Raw genomic sequence first — 15496 nt, forward strand, 5'->3', positions numbered from 1 at the left:
AGGAGCACATTGATAAGTGGAGAAAATATTTTCCCCCTGTACTTTAGTAAAGGTTAGAATTAAAAGTAAACGTATTATCGGAAGTCTTATTATACATTACTTTTCACTTAGATTCATTCCCAACCTTTGGCTTTGATGCCATGCTTTTATAATAAGGAGAAAATAAGTCACCCAAATTCTGAAAAGGCTACTTGCTTCATTTCTCACTCCGTAGAAGGGACAGTTGTGTTTGCAGAAATGAATTTAAATTCAGGCAGCACATTTGGAACTCTGTGCATATTAATGATACATGATACAGGCATTTATTTGTGGCTAGATAGAAGTGATACTATTTTTAACAGGTGGATAGCCAGAGACTTTTCTTTTCACATTTGTGTTAACAGTTTATAAGGAAGAGTGTTCAAAAGCAGACATGCTATAAATCTTGTATAATAGTTGTACAGTTTTCATTTTGATATGACTAGTGAAGTGTTTTTACAAGTTTGGAGACAAACAAGATCTTTATAAGACTGTTTTGTTTTCTCACCCGATAAAATCTAATGTTACAATCCTGGAGGTGTTCTTAGTGTAAGGAAAAATTAAATATACAGCAGGATGCACCTGTTTTCTCCTTTACCCTAAAAAACATGTATCTTTTAACCTTAGAGGGAATGGGAGACTCCTTTCTGTATTACATGTTCACCTTTCACTTCCCCAGGATGTGTGGGGCTGCTCCCTTTTCCTCCTGTTTTCTAGCAGACTGGTCGAGGCCACCATTCTGTGTCTGGCCAACTTCCTATGGGCACATCTACTATTATGCTTTATCTTTAAAATATTTTTCTGCACATTCTTCCCCAATATTTTTTTTTTTAGGCCAACAGTGGAAAATTGCCTGATAACAAAGTTATTGCTAGTGAACTGGGCAATTTGCCAGAGTTGAAAAAATACATGAAGAAAGTGATGCCGTTTGTTGCTATGATTAAGGTAAGTTGTGGCCCTCATGCTGCTGTGACTCTGGGAGTAATGGTTAGATAGGATAGTGGAAGGAAGGGGAAAACTTTGGGTATAGTCTCTCCCAGGAAATCTGCTAAAAATAGTACTTTTCAACCAGTAGTTGTGAGAAATGAGTGATCATTTTGGGGGTTTATCTGTAAAATTGCTGAGTATTTGAAAATATGCTTATGGAAGAAAAACTGATTTAGAATTGCTCACTAAATGATTCTCTTCATGTTCTCCCTTCTTTTCTGTTTGGCAGGGAGGCGTATTCTTTTGGCTTACATTAGGGTGTTTTTATTAGATTCTTTTACTGGAACCAAGATATTACATTTGTGTAGGCTTAGCTTAACAGGATAAGCATTGTTTACCGTGGTTACACCAGAGTTTCTCAACAGTGGTTCTATTGATATTCTGGGCCGATAGTTCTCTGTGGTGGGAGGCCACCCTGTGCATTATAGGATGTTTAGCCGTGTTTTTGTCTCCTAATAGAATGTCCTCCTCACCACCTCAAGTTGTGACAACCAAAAATTTTCCAGTCATTGCTAAATGTCTCTGGGGGCATAATCTGCTCCCACCCCCCCCCACCTCTTCCATTGAGAATCATTGCATTAGACTCCCCTTTCTTCATAGAAATAATAGGTTTATTGTATTTTCTAGAGAAACAGAAAGAAGGCTGTATGTTGCTTAAGATCTCAGGCTCTGGGGTCAGACAAATCTTGGTCCAAATCCTTTTTGTCCATCACTTCTTAGTTTTTAGGCTTTAGACAAATGACTCTCTGGGTCATGATTTTTCATCTATAAAATGAGGAAATTAATAGAACCTACGTTTTAGGAGTGCTATGAGGGGTAAATGAAATAATATATTTAACACATTTTAATACTTTCTGTCAGAAAGTAGGCTCAGTAAATGATTTTTTTAGATGTAAATTTGTGTCTTTCAGGCTGCTAGAAACATAGTGGTTATTCTTGTAGTTTAGATGCATTCTTGAATCTTCTAGGCTACAGATACCTGCCTGATGGTGACCAAAACTTCTGGTTTGTCCTATATGGGAGTAGATTGTATTCTTAGGAAAGCCTTTTTTGTTACCCTAGACCAGAATCTGCTCTCTGAGCCTTATGGTCTTTGAAGTTTCAGAAGTAGTTTAGAATCTTGGATTGACCTACACCAGTCAAGTTATAATATATCTGCTGATGTGCTAGTAATTCATTGGTTCCCTACTTTAGCTAGTGCTTTGGTCAGAATGCCAGATCCATCGTCAATATGTGGATTCAACAAAATATTTCATTGTGCTTTTTTTTCAAGATTTTATTTATTTATTTGTTAGAAAGTGAGCGAGAGTACATGCAGGGAGTAGGAACAGAGGGAGAGGGAGAAGCAGGCTCCCTGCTGAGCAAGGAGCCCATTGCGGGACTCGATCCCAGGACTCTGGGATCATGACCTGAGCCGAAGGCAGGCACTTAACCCACTGAGCCATCCAGGTCTCCCAAAATATTTCATTGTTGATTGCAAAGGCAGTTAAGTTTGATGATGTACTTTACAGATTCCAGGGAAACTGCTTTGAAAAGTTCTGTAGTTAAATGATACTAGATTCAAGAGTTGGCTTCTTAGAAAACCAGTGTTAGACCATTTCAGTAGTAATATTTTTTTTTCAGTAATATTGGGGATGTGCTAGGCATATTAGTGGTTTGAAACTTTGCAAGGTGTTTCATAAATTTGAGAATAAGAAAATAGCTTCTAGGACTTTCTCAGAGGAAAAGAAACAACTTGTATAGTAAGTGAGAAGAGTGAATATTAGGAATCATGTCAGATCACTTTCATGTAAGGGCAGCACGTTCTAGGCAGTTAGCTGTATTTGTGCATATGAACTTGGATCTCGAAGGTCACATTTCGTTTCATGTTCAAGAAAGTTAAGAATAGGGGCGCCTGGGTGGCACAGCGGTTAAGCGTCTGCCTTCGGCTCAGGGCGTGATCCTGGCGTTGTGGGATCGAGTCCCACATCAGGCTCCTCCGGTAGGAGCCTGCTTCTTCCTCTCCCACTCCCCCTGCTTGTGTTCCTTCTCTCACTGGCTGTCTCTATCTCTGTCGAATAAATAAATAAAATCTTTAACAAAAAAAAATTAAGAATAAGAAATTGTTTTTCATATGCCACAGGATTATCTCCGTACCCGTATGACTTAATTTTTTTTTATTTGTAGAAATTTTTATTTATTATTAATTCACTATTCTCTGAACTAGCTTTAAAGATGTGTTATCTTAGAAAATTTAAAAAAAAAATTTTTTTTTTCTTTTTGGTTACCTGAAGAAATACTTCCACACATTTATTTGATTCCTTGTCAAAGTGAATTCTTTGGGTTTGCATATTAATTCATTCTAAATAAACAATGATAAAATCATATTTCTTTTATAAATGAAAACCTTGTCCTTCCAGTCTTTTCAGTGTTGCCTTAATCTTATCATACTTCAAGTGATAATTATTCTGAGCCAATAATTTCATTAACAAGCAAAGTAGATAAGGGAAACCATGAGTCCAAGGCCTTTCCTTCAGCTGTTCAAATTTGAAGATTTTATCAGTTGAGAGAGGAATGATTGCTTTGGAGGAAGTGGATTCTTTTCAATGTATCCTTAATGTGATTTTTGTTTTTCAAAACTGTTTTGGCTATTAGGAAAATCTGGAGAAGATGGGACCTCGTGTTCTGGATTTGCAGTTAGAATTTGATGAACAGGCAGTGCTGATGGAGAATATAGTCTACCTGACCAATTCCCTTGAGGTAAAACAGGCCAAGGATTTAATTAACTATAGTATATATAATCCTGTTCTTTTGTTTTATAATAAACCTTTCTGTAAACATCTTCTATGTTTTAGTACCTTTGCCAATTATACTAGTCAAAAATATTTTTGGAGGGAAAGAGAATGGGTGGGTGTAGAAGTTTCAGGAAGAAAAAAATAGTGTGATCTTATTCCATTTATCAATTATTTTATACATAAAATGCTAACTGTATGTGCCTGGATTTTCCTCCTGAAATTCTCCTTAAAAAAAATGAGGGGAGACCTTATATACAAATGCTTTAGAAATCTCTCATATTATGGAAGAATTGCTTCTTTTTTTTCCCCTTCCTGTTTATATCTCAGACTTACAGAATTGACTTAATTAGAATCCTTTGTTCATGAGGTATTATCATAGGTCCATGCCTGACCCTGTTTTGTTTTGTTTTAAAGTTAGTAATATAATGAACACCCATGAATGTACTACTCAGCTCAAGAACTAAAACATTAGCAATAGCTTTCACTTATCTGGGGAGTTTCTCCCCATTCCATTTTTCTGTCCCAGTCACTTCATATAAAGATTCTAAAAATGCTGTCTCTCAGACAACTTAGGCAGAAGGAAAGATAATTTGCTTGAGGAAACTGTGTTAGAGGACTCAGAAAAGTGGTTCTTGTTACAATTAAGAAACTTGACTTAAAAAATGGAGGTTTAGATTTTGAATAAAATTGTTCGATGAAATATGGTAATGGAAGGAAGTTATTTCTAAATAAGCATTTTATGTCATATAATTATAAATGAGTTAATTAAATTACTAAATATTGCTAGATATTTATTTTGTTTATATTTCTGAATGTTCATATATATTCCTGAAGGTCAAAAAAGTTTTTGGATTTTTTCACTGGGACAACGGGGAGCGCTTATATTGAGGGTCATCTTATATTCAGGCATATACAATATGCTACATTTCCAAGTTTTTTCATTTATTTAAGTGAAAGTCTTTTATAAAAAAATTAAGTGAAAGTCTTCTATTCTCAAATGTCAAATTTCTTTTTTTTTTTTTTTTTTAAGATTTTATTTATTTATTTGACAGAGAGACAGCCAGGGAGAGCGGGAACACAAGCAGGGGGTGTGGGAGAGGAAGAAGCAGGCTCTCAGCGGAGGAGCCTGACGTGGGGCTTGATCCCAGAACGCTGGGATCACGCCCTGAGCCGAAGGCAGACGCTTAACGACTGCGCCACCCAGGCGCCCCTCAAATGCCAAATTTCTGAACTTCATTCAAGTGGAAGCCTTTTATGCTGATTCTCATTTTCTCTTATACAGCAGATAGATGCCAGATTTCATTATAGAAAGTGGCAAGCAGGGATGCCTGGGTGGCTTAGTCAGTTAACCGTCTGCCTTCGGCTCAGGTCATGATCCCAGGGTCCTGGGATTGAGTCTTGCATTGGGCTCCTTGCTTAGCAGGGAGCCTGCTTCTCTACCTGCTGCTCCCCGTGCTTGGGCTCTTTCTCTCTCTCTGACAAATAAATAAGTAAAAAATCTTTAAAAAGAAAAAAAAAACAGTGGTAAACACGACTATGTAAATATTAATGCTGTGAGACATTTAAGATCAATGTTAATTGATTATAGATTTCATTTGATGTTTATATCGAAAACAATAAAATTGCACAGACCGTTTTCTTAAAACTTTTAAAGAATTTTTTTTTTGATGGACGTTTAAGTGATTTAGTCTCTTGCTCTTCAAACAATATTATGCTGTGGGAACATTTGATCCTGAGTTTCAGAGCGCTCTCAGTTCTGTCCTGTGGTTGGCTGGCTTTCTGAAGAATGCACAGACCATTTCGTGTTAAGTGGAGAACCTAGTTTTGTGCTTTGGGGAAATGAGGTGATGATTAATTTCAGTCATATTAAGTGATACTAATGACTTTCATTTTCCCTTTTTCTATTTAGCTAGAACACATAGAAGTCAAGTTTGCCTCCGAAGCAGAAGATAAAGTCAGGGAAGACTGCTGTCCTGGGAAACCACTTAACGTTTTTAGAACAGAAGTAAGTTGAAAGAATCTCACTGAATCATTGCCTTTTAGAGCCAGAAGAGACCTTAGATGTTATATCCAAGCCCATCATCTAAAGATGGAAGGAAGTGAGGTGCAGAGACTTGAAGTGATTGCTTTGGTCTAGGCCACATAGTTTGTTAGAATGAAGCTGGGTTTGAGCTCTTCTAATTTCATGGTTGGCACGATGCTCGCTTTCCTTTGCTCTTATGGGTGGCATCAGATGTTATTTGTGGGTTTAAAAATCAAAATATGATCTTCAAAACTGATTTTTTAACCTGTTTCTTTCTTTTTTTTTTTTTTTTAATTTAAATTCCAGTGTAGTTAACATATAGTGTTGTATTAGTTCCAGGTATACAGTATAGTGATTCAGCAATGCTATACACTACTCAGGGCTCATCATGATAAATGTACTCTTAGTCCCTTTCACCCATCCCCTCACCATCTCCCCTCTGGCAGCCATCAGTTTGCTCTCTATAGTTAAGAGTCTGTTTTTTGGTTATCTGTTTTTTCTTTCTTTCTTTGTTTTGTTTCTTAAATTCCATACATGAGGGAAATCATATGGTGTTTGTCTTTATCTAACTAACTGACTTACTTCCCATAGCATTATACTCTCTAGATCCATCCAAATGTTGCAATCTTGCAAATGGCAAGATTTCATTCTTTTTTATGGCTGAGTAATATTCCATTGTGTGTATGTATGTGGTGTGTGTGTGTGTTTGACTGTTGTAAATAATGCTGAATAAACATAGGGCTACCTATATCTGCTTGAATTACTGTTTTCGAATTCTTTGCGTAAATACCCAGTTCTGTAATTACTGGATTATAGGGTAGTTTGATTTTTAACTTTTTGAGGAACCTCCATACTGTTTTCTAGAATGGCTGCAAGTTTGCATTCCCACCAACAATGCACAAGGGTTCCTCTTTCTCCATATCCTCACCAATACTTGTTGTGTTGATATTAGCCATTCTGACAGGTGTGAGGTAGTATCTTTTTGTGGTTTCGATTTGCATTTCCCTGATGATGAGTGATGGTGAGCATCTTTTCACGTGTCTGTTGGCCATCTGGATGTTTTCTTTGGAAAAATGTCTATTCATGACTTCTGCCCCTTTTTAATTGGATTATTTGTGTTTTTAATTGTGGTTATTATTGGTGTTGAGTTGTATCAGTTCTTTATATCTTTTAAGTACTAACCCTTTATCAGATATGTCATTTGCAAATATCTTCTCCCATTCTGTAGGTTGCCTTTTAGTTTGGCTGACTGTTTCCTTCTCTGTGCAGAAGCTTTTTATGTTGATGTAGTCCCAAGAGTTTATTTTTGGTTTTGTTTCCCTTGCCTCAGGAAACATATCTAGAAAAATATTGTTAAAGCCGATGTCAGAGAAATTACTGCCTCTGCTCTCTTCAGGGATTTTTATGGTTTCAGGTCTCACATTTAGGTCCTTAATCCATTTTGAGTTTATTTTTATGTCAAAACCTGACTTTTATTAAAAAATAGAATAGAAATTGAAATGTAAGCCTTTTTTTAAACAGTGAAGAGGAGCTTTCATACTTCAGATGAGTCTTGGTTTTATAATGTTACTTAAGACTTTTTGACTTTTGGCATAAACCAGATTGATGAATCACCTTACACTATACTAGAAATGCCCCCCCCCCATTTCTTTGGCCAGTGTCTTTGGTGAAGATAGGCAGATTTTGGAGTTGTGGGAGATTGTCTTTATTTAGTCTCAAAGAATCCATTGCCTAGTGGAGTGCCGTTGTGAGAATCCATAAAATGCCCTACTTTTCTTGAGAAGCGGAGGACTTATAAGTACTCTATTACTTTTACCACATTTAATTGAAAATGCAACAAAGAGGAAAAGCCTATTTTGAAAGAATGAGGTAATCATGATCATGAATATATGCTAAATTTATCTTCGTATTATGAATACTCTCAGTACATTAAAATATGGTGGTTTTTTAAAGTGTAGTCCTTTGGCCCACGGATAGGTACATGAAATAGAGTTCCCTATACAAATGTTTCTTTCTTTCTTTCTTTTTTTTTTTTTTAGATTTATTTATTTTAGACAAAGTGCACATGCACACCTGCGTACGCAAGTGGGGTAGGGACGGAAGGAGAGGGAGAGAAGCAGATTCCTTGATGAGTGCAGAGCCTGACCTAGGTCTCCATCCCAGGACCCTGAGATCACAACCTGAGCCAAAGTCAAGAGTCATGCTTAACTGAATGAGCCACCCAGGTGCCCCACAGATATGTTTCTTTCAAGCTACTTTCAAACATTCTATTAAGCTACTATGTATTTAAGTCTTCCTTAAGACTTAGTTGACTTTTTCCACTTAAAATAATGAGCAGGGTCTTTGACTATATAGCTTATATAATGTAGGACGTAGTATGGTGTATGACTGAGTTTAATCTTGGCTCTGCCTCTTACTGCCTATGTGACCTTGGAGTACTTTTTTTAATGTTACCAGTTCTCAGCTTTTCATCTGTGAAAAGGGGTTTTAAAGAGCTACCTGCCAGGATATAGGAATAATGTCTATAAAATGCTTAGTACAGTGCCTGGTACACAGTTGAAATTCAATAAATGGTGGGAGTTGGAAGAGAAAATATTATTACTGTTATTGTCCATCATCAATATAATACAGAGTCATTTTTATCTAGGCATTTGGTTGTAAGCATGGGCTTTTGTATATTTTTTCTTTTATATTTGAGTATCCCTCCATCTTGATTTTAGGATACCAGAATTAAATTTTTCACTGGGCATTAAAAATTGAGCAGAGATTTTCTCTCCCTCAGCAGTATTCAAGTTTGATTTCGTATAACAGTTATTTTCTCTTTATTTTCCTAGCCTGGTGTTTCAGTTTCCCTAGTGAATCCCCAGCCATCCAATGGCCACTTCTCAACCAAAATTGAAATCAGGCAAGGAGATAACCGCGATTCTATAATCAGGCGTTTAATGAAAATGGACCGAGGAATCAAAGGTAAATGGTTTCCCTGAAATGCACATTTGGCAGTAGTTTGTGGATATGATGAGTTCTAAGCAGAGGGGAAAAAGAAGAGTAACTGGCCTGTTTAGGGACAGCAATGTCATGTTGTGCAAAGAATATTGGACTCAGAATCAGGAAGCCTGTATTCTCTTTGGGACATTGTGGCTGTGTATCTTGGTGACTTGGCCATGTCACTTAAACTCTAAACTGATCCCTCTTTCAGTAAAATGAGGATAGTGGATTGGATATTTTTTAAGTTTCCATCTAGCTTTCAAATTGTAACAAGCAATTTCTTTCTTTCTTTTTTTTTTTTTTTTAAAGATTTTATTTATTAGAGATAGAGACAGCCAGTGAGAGAGGGAACACAAGCAGGGGGAGTGGGAGAGGAAGAAGCAGGCTCATAGCGGAGGAGCCTGATGTGGGGCTCGATCCCAGAAGGCAGGGATCACGCCCTGAGCCGAAGGCAGACGCTTAACCGCTGTGCCACCCAGGCGCCCCTAACAAGCAATTTCTATCTCTTAGGGGTTTTTAGATTGAAGGCACACATATATTTAATATTTTAAACTAACCTGCCTGCTAGGTCTGTTTCTGGGGAAGGAAGAGAGACAGAGTAAAACTTGTTGAGTGACTGCTGTGTATTAGCCATTTAATCCTTTAACTGCCCTAGATTGGAGAGGGTATTATCATTCCCTTCTACAGATGATGACATGGAGCTCAGAAAGGCTGAAATGACTAGGAGATTTCATTTAGGTAGTAAATCCTGGAGCTGGAATTCAAATTCAGGTCTTCTTGACTCCAAAGTTTGTTGTATTCTTTCTTCCAAACAATGTGCTTCCAGCTAAAATATGTAAATAATATTAATTTCTTATCAAGATTAAGTCTGGGTCTTCCATGATTTGATTTAATATAATAATTTATAGCTGCTTTTTTTTTTTTTTATCGCTCAGCCAGGTCTGAGGCTGAGCAGGGTGTGAAGGGAATTAGTCTATCTCTGTATTATTTTTCTTCCAAATTATAAAGACAAATTAATCTTGAGATTCCCTGTTTTGCATTCTCTTTCTCTTCTTGATGGCAATCAAGAGTTGATTGGGTCACGTTCTATCAGTATAGAAATTTTTTGAAGAGACTTAGAAATCCAAGACACTGACCTAATTTATGAAACTATATTCAGATCAGCAATATCACATTAACATAGAAGACTTAAAATAGCCCTTTGGAATTCATTCTACAGGTATTTTTTGTTCTCTTGAGGTCATTCACGCATCTTCTGTGGACTTGTTTTGAGAGACTGTCAGTATAGCGTATGTAGTATGTATGTAGAGACTCCTGTGTATGTACTAAGGCTTCAGGGAGCTCACAAAGTACTGTTCATTAGGAGGCTGCATCTAGTGAAGGAGCAGGGCCCTGAGCTATTCAAGTACGTGATCACAATCTAGGGAGGAACTGGTGTGTACAGTAAGGGAGATACAGATAAAGTTGATAGCACAGAAAAAGGTGAGATTATTTCCAGCTATTGTGATCAGGAATGAATTCACAGAGAAAATAACTATTTGGATGGGACCTTGGGAATTATACCCAGGGGGTAAGGGGGGAAGGGCACGTCAGCAGGAAGGATGCTTTTATGTTTTTCTGTGTAGCAGCAGCATATGAGGGCTAGGGATTTTTCATTTGTAAACATTTTTTAAAATTGTGGTAAAATACACACGACATGAAATTAACCATTTTAATCCTTCTTAATTGTACAGTTCAGTGGCATCATGTATATTTACACTGTTGTACAGCCATCACATTATTCACCTCCAGAACTTCTTCATCATCCCACACTGAAACCCTCTGCCCATTAAATAACGCTTCCCTATTCTCCCTCCCTCTAATCCCTGGTAACCACTGTTCTACTTTCTGTTTCTTCGTATTTGACTATTCTAGGTATCTTCTGTAAGTGGAATCATGAAATGGTGAATAAGTGGCTTATTTTGGTTAGCAAAATATCAAGGTACATCCACGTTGTTGTAGACCTTTGTCACATTCCCTTGGTAAGCCAGGTGTTACAGGGCACAGAAAGCAGAACTCGAAAACTTTTAAATATGAATGTACAGGAAGCCATTTTGTGGCCTTCCATTTGGCTGTTTTATACTGCATATATTCGGTCCATGAGAAGATTTGGTAATAGGAAGAACTCTTATCTTTGAAGAACTATGTGGTGGCTTTTAAAAAAAAATAGGTGGTTCTGTGGACCCCCTGGGTAGGATTATTATGAAGTTGTAGCATGTGAGAGGATCTTTTCCTATATTGGAAATTGTATTTTGTAATGTTACAACTGCCTCCCTTTTAAATATGCTCAGATCCGGGACTGATGAGGTTCTTCAGAATTGTACTGAAATGTGTTTTCTGTATCTCGTCTTTTCTCACTGAGCCTCCAGCATAATTCTTACATCCTTTGTCATACTAGCTGTGAATAATATTATCATAAAGTACTTTAAGTTTGATGTTTGTGGCTGCTGTGAATTTTCGAAAATGGATAGAAATGTTAGGGTGGAGTTTGAAATTGATATTCCTTCAAGTATCTGCAGAAGAGCTCTAACCTTGAGACTTCTCCAAAAGCCCTCAGGATGCTTTGATATCTAAGGGGGCTAAGTATATTGAGTGTATGAGACAGGAAGGGAGTGAAATTCAATAACATATTTCTGAGTCTGTTTGCTGCAATAGCCAGTAAGTTGTCCAATTAGTGCCAATTGCATTGAGGGTGATTATGATCTAGGTCCAGGAGGGACTGGAGTGAAACCATCATTTCTCTCCACAAAGGCCACTGAGCAACTATTTGATGATAATGACTTTAAATCACTCCCAGCCCATGCCGCATATGAACTGATAACATGGAGGTGAAAGGCTGCATTTCACATTATCAATCCCTAGGGACTTTCAGTCACTCTCATCATTTCTCCAAGTGCCTGAACTCTTGTGTAGTTACAGACTTAAATTTCTGCATTTTCAGTGATGAGAGAGGTCTGCGATAAGAAAAGAAGAGTAAAAGCACTAAGAAAGCTCTAAGAATTATTGGCAGTAATGAGCTACATGGTGAAACATGAAAGCAAATATGTTTTGTCACTTAGATGCCTGATTGAGTGTTAAGGCTTTGAAATAGTTTGATTCAGAATTGCTGGGAATGATGAGGGAGGTCTGTTTCAGAGAAGAAGGGGGAGAGAGAGAGAAGGAGAGTGAGAGAGGGAGAGAGAGGGAGGGGTGAGGGTGCAGATCTGCAGTAAAGGCCTCATGCATAAAATCTGCTGGCAGAACTTCTCACTGCTTCCATAGCAAAATATTTAGTATCATCATTGTGCTTGTTGAAATGTAATAGCTGTTAAAGTGAATTGTATTCTCTCCCCCAAATAAGACTTTCCTGCAGGGTTTGCCTTCATGGTCGTCTTGGGTAATTATTCTGTAAGCTTCAATATCCCTACGCTAAACTTGCAGTCTTTCAGTCTTTGTTTCCCAAAGAGAATATAATGCCTGGATAACTTGTACTCCTGGCATAGCCACCAGCTGCATTAATGTCTGCTTTTATCTCTTATCCCTCTCATGCTAAGCTTCATACTCTCAAGGTAGCATGAGGGAGTGTAGCTCACGGACCACCTAGCAATCTGCTTTAGGAAGGGGTGGGAGCTAATTCAGAAAATACCTTCTATTCCTGTGGTTCAGGTTAAGTATAACTAGCCATGCTACACTTAGAATGAGATATAAACCCAGAATCAGCATTTGTAGTCATTTATGATGTTTTTCTACTATATAAAATAAAAGCACTTGATGTCGGGATGTCTCAGAATTGCTGAAATAAATAAATTTTTTTCAGGCTCAGTTGTTGGCAGGATTGTCGGATCATAAATTTGTTCAAGGGACAAGTGCTTTCTTTGCCAGGAGCCATCTTATCAGCTTGCACAAGAGCAGATCAGAAAAATCTCAAGCAGGGCAGGATTGGAGCTCATCCAGAAGCTCAAAATTCAGAAAACTCTGCCCTTTCCCCCGTCCTTCTCCGTCTCTCCTTGTCTCTCATCAGCTTGGTAATACAAACACTTCATCCTTGGAGCAAAACAAGGAACTGGTAATGCTGTTTCTTAGAGTAGTAATTCTTCAGAAGTATCTTTCGAAAAAAGCTACAACTCTAGCAGTTTTAATGCATCCCAGGAACCAAGACAAGAAAGAGAAAGAAGTTTTAAACTTACTGCTATTTTAAAAAATGGTTAACTGAACGGGGCGCCTGGGTGGCTCAGTCGTTAAGCGTCTGCCTTCGGCTCAGGGCGTGATCCTGGCGTTCTGGGATCGAGCCCCACATCAGGCTCCTCCGCTGGGAGCCTGCTTCTTCCTCTCCTACTCCCCTTGCTTGTGTTCCCTCTCTCGCTGGCTGTCTCTCTCTCTCTCAAATAAATAAATAAAATCTTTAAAAAAAAGATGGTTAACTGAAGCATATAAAAAGTGATTTGAGAAACCATATAGGATAATGCTCAAAAATATACTCAATCCTTCCTCTTGGTTTATAATTCCAGGTGATGTGTTACATAAAATCTCTGTCTCTGAGTCTTTGATCTGGCTAGAAGCTGCCAGGAGGATTTGTTAGATTTAGCTCTGCTTTCTGAGATTGAGTCTCATTTAATAATCTCATGAAAATATCTTTTAGATAAACAACTGGTGTGTTTAAAGCTTGTATTGTCAGGCTCAGGCATGGGTTTGAGGCAGTGACTATAATTAAATGCTCATATTGATCATCTTTTTTGCTGTAGACCTTTCTAAAGTGAAGCTGATGAGATTTGATGATCCATTGTTGGGGCCTCGGCGAGTTCCTGTCCTGGGGAAAGAGCACACTGGGAAGACCCCCATTTCTGAGCATGCTGTTTTCCATGTGGACCTCATGAGCAAGAAAATTCATCTCACTGAAAATGGGCTAGGGGCAGATATTGGTGATACAATTATCTATCTGGTTCATTAAACTCATGCAGATTGGAGATATGTCCTGGTTTCTGGGGATGTGACTATTCTGTCTACAGATTGGGTATTAAGAACCTTCGGCTGGACCTTAATATACTTCATTTCTAACCATCAAATTCTGTAATCATAGTTACACCAAGTCATCTTGGATTCCTGAACCTAATAAATTTTTTTTTTTCCTTATTGGGACCTCTGAGAGAAGTAGTTTGTACTTTGCTTTTTTTTTTTTTTTTTTTTAACAAACTATTGCTATTTCCCAGAAGCTTCTAGTCTTTTATATTAACACAAAAATGTCAGTATGTTTCTTTTCAAGGTGTACTTTATACTACTTACGAAGGCTAAGGTTTATCTAACAACTTTTTATATTATATGATTATGGAGTTGTATTTCTTCTTTAAAAAGAAAAACTGAATTAGTTCGTTTTACTTTTTAAAGAACAGAACTCTCATGATGATTTGAAAAAACACATGAGAATACTTTGACTTAAGTATTTTGTATAAAGAACAAATAGGTCTTATATTTAGAAGAATTCTTTTAGCTTTAATATATTTGATTAATCACCAATAATGTTTTTTTAGGGCTGACATCAATAGTTTATAAGCAGTTTATAATGATTTACACTGAATTTAGGCATTTTAAAAGGGGATTTTTTTTCCCCCACAGAAATCTACATTTGTCAGATTTGTCTCAAGTCCAGTTGTGTTTAAAGATCATGTCCATTGTATTGCAGATTTATTGTTTTACTCCTGCTGGAATGTCTTTTGATATTATCTGTGCCATTCTGCTTCATATGAGGAAAAGTATTAGGTATTGGCTGACACTAGAGAAAAAGTTTTGATTTCTTTAAGAGTTCAATATGGGCAAAGACAGGGGGCGTCTGGGTGGCTTAGTTGGTTAATGTCTGACTCTTGATTTCAGTTCAGGTCATGATGTCAGGGTAGTGAGATCGAGACTGCATTGCCTCCTGTGCTCACTGGGGAGTCTGCTTGAGATTCTGTCCCTCTGTCCCTCCCCCTCCACTCACAGGTGCACGTGTGCTCTTTCTCAAGCAAATAAATCTTAAAAAAAAACAACAACATGGGCAAAGACCAATTCTGATAACCATAAGAAACCTGAGTTCTAATTTTCATTTTAAGTCAAGAGATTTTACTAAGCTTTTTTATTTTGCAACAGTTTGATATTACTGGACCACACTGAATGCTTTATCACAGATGCATTGAAGTAATTCATTTAATGTTAGAACTGAAAGATCCCTTAGAGGTCAAGTGCAAGTCATCATTTATCTGGTAAGGGCCAGCAGCACAGTATAGCACGTAAGGTCACATGCTCTGAAGTCAGACTAGCTAGGTTAGATCACTTCTTCCGTTTGCTATTTGGGTGATCTTGGCCAGTTACTCAGCTTCAGTTTCTTCATCTGTGAAATGGAAGTGATAATGTGTCTATCTACTTTCTAGGCTTACCAGGAGATGTTTAGATGAAACATTCTAGGAAAACCATATATATAACATAGTACCTGGCAAGTGATAAGCCTTCAGTAGCTGTTTCTGATTAATAATAATGATGATAATAATAATAAATAAACCCAAGATGTATTGGCTTAAGGTTATTGTAGGCTATAATCATGTCTTTTGTGTTGGCTTCTGTGGGGCCACTGTTTTTTTGCTTGCCCTCTAGATTCTTTTGCTGCTTCCTCAGTCTGCATAGCCTTAGTTATTCCCTAAATCAAGTAATCTTTCCTGGTGCC

The 15496-nt window shown here is 37.5% G+C and overlaps 1 protein-coding gene across 4 annotated transcripts in view; it reads left to right on the top strand.

Moving 5' to 3' along the window:
• LARS1 (leucyl-tRNA synthetase 1) overlaps positions 1 to 13935 on the top strand; it is a 68001-nt gene extending 54066 nt beyond the window's left edge. For all 4 annotated transcript variants that reach the window (XM_040622272.1, XM_008691436.2, XM_040622273.1 and 1 more), the window contains 5 exons: positions 853 to 963; positions 3640 to 3744; positions 5689 to 5784; positions 8637 to 8769; positions 13548 to 13935. In XM_040622272.1, the coding sequence (XP_040478206.1) occupies positions 853 to 963; positions 3640 to 3744; positions 5689 to 5784; positions 8637 to 8769; positions 13548 to 13753 (651 nt within the window). In that variant the 3' untranslated portion in view covers positions 13754 to 13935. The remainder of the gene's footprint in view (positions 1 to 852; positions 964 to 3639; positions 3745 to 5688; positions 5785 to 8636; positions 8770 to 13547) is intronic.
• The last annotated feature ends 1561 nt before the right edge of the window (positions 13936 to 15496 follow it).

This window comes from Ursus maritimus, unplaced genomic scaffold (assembly GCF_017311325.1).
Source record: "Ursus maritimus isolate PB19 unplaced genomic scaffold, ASM1731132v1 scaffold_5, whole genome shotgun sequence".
In the NCBI taxonomy this organism is placed as follows: domain Eukaryota; kingdom Metazoa; phylum Chordata; class Mammalia; order Carnivora; family Ursidae; genus Ursus; species Ursus maritimus.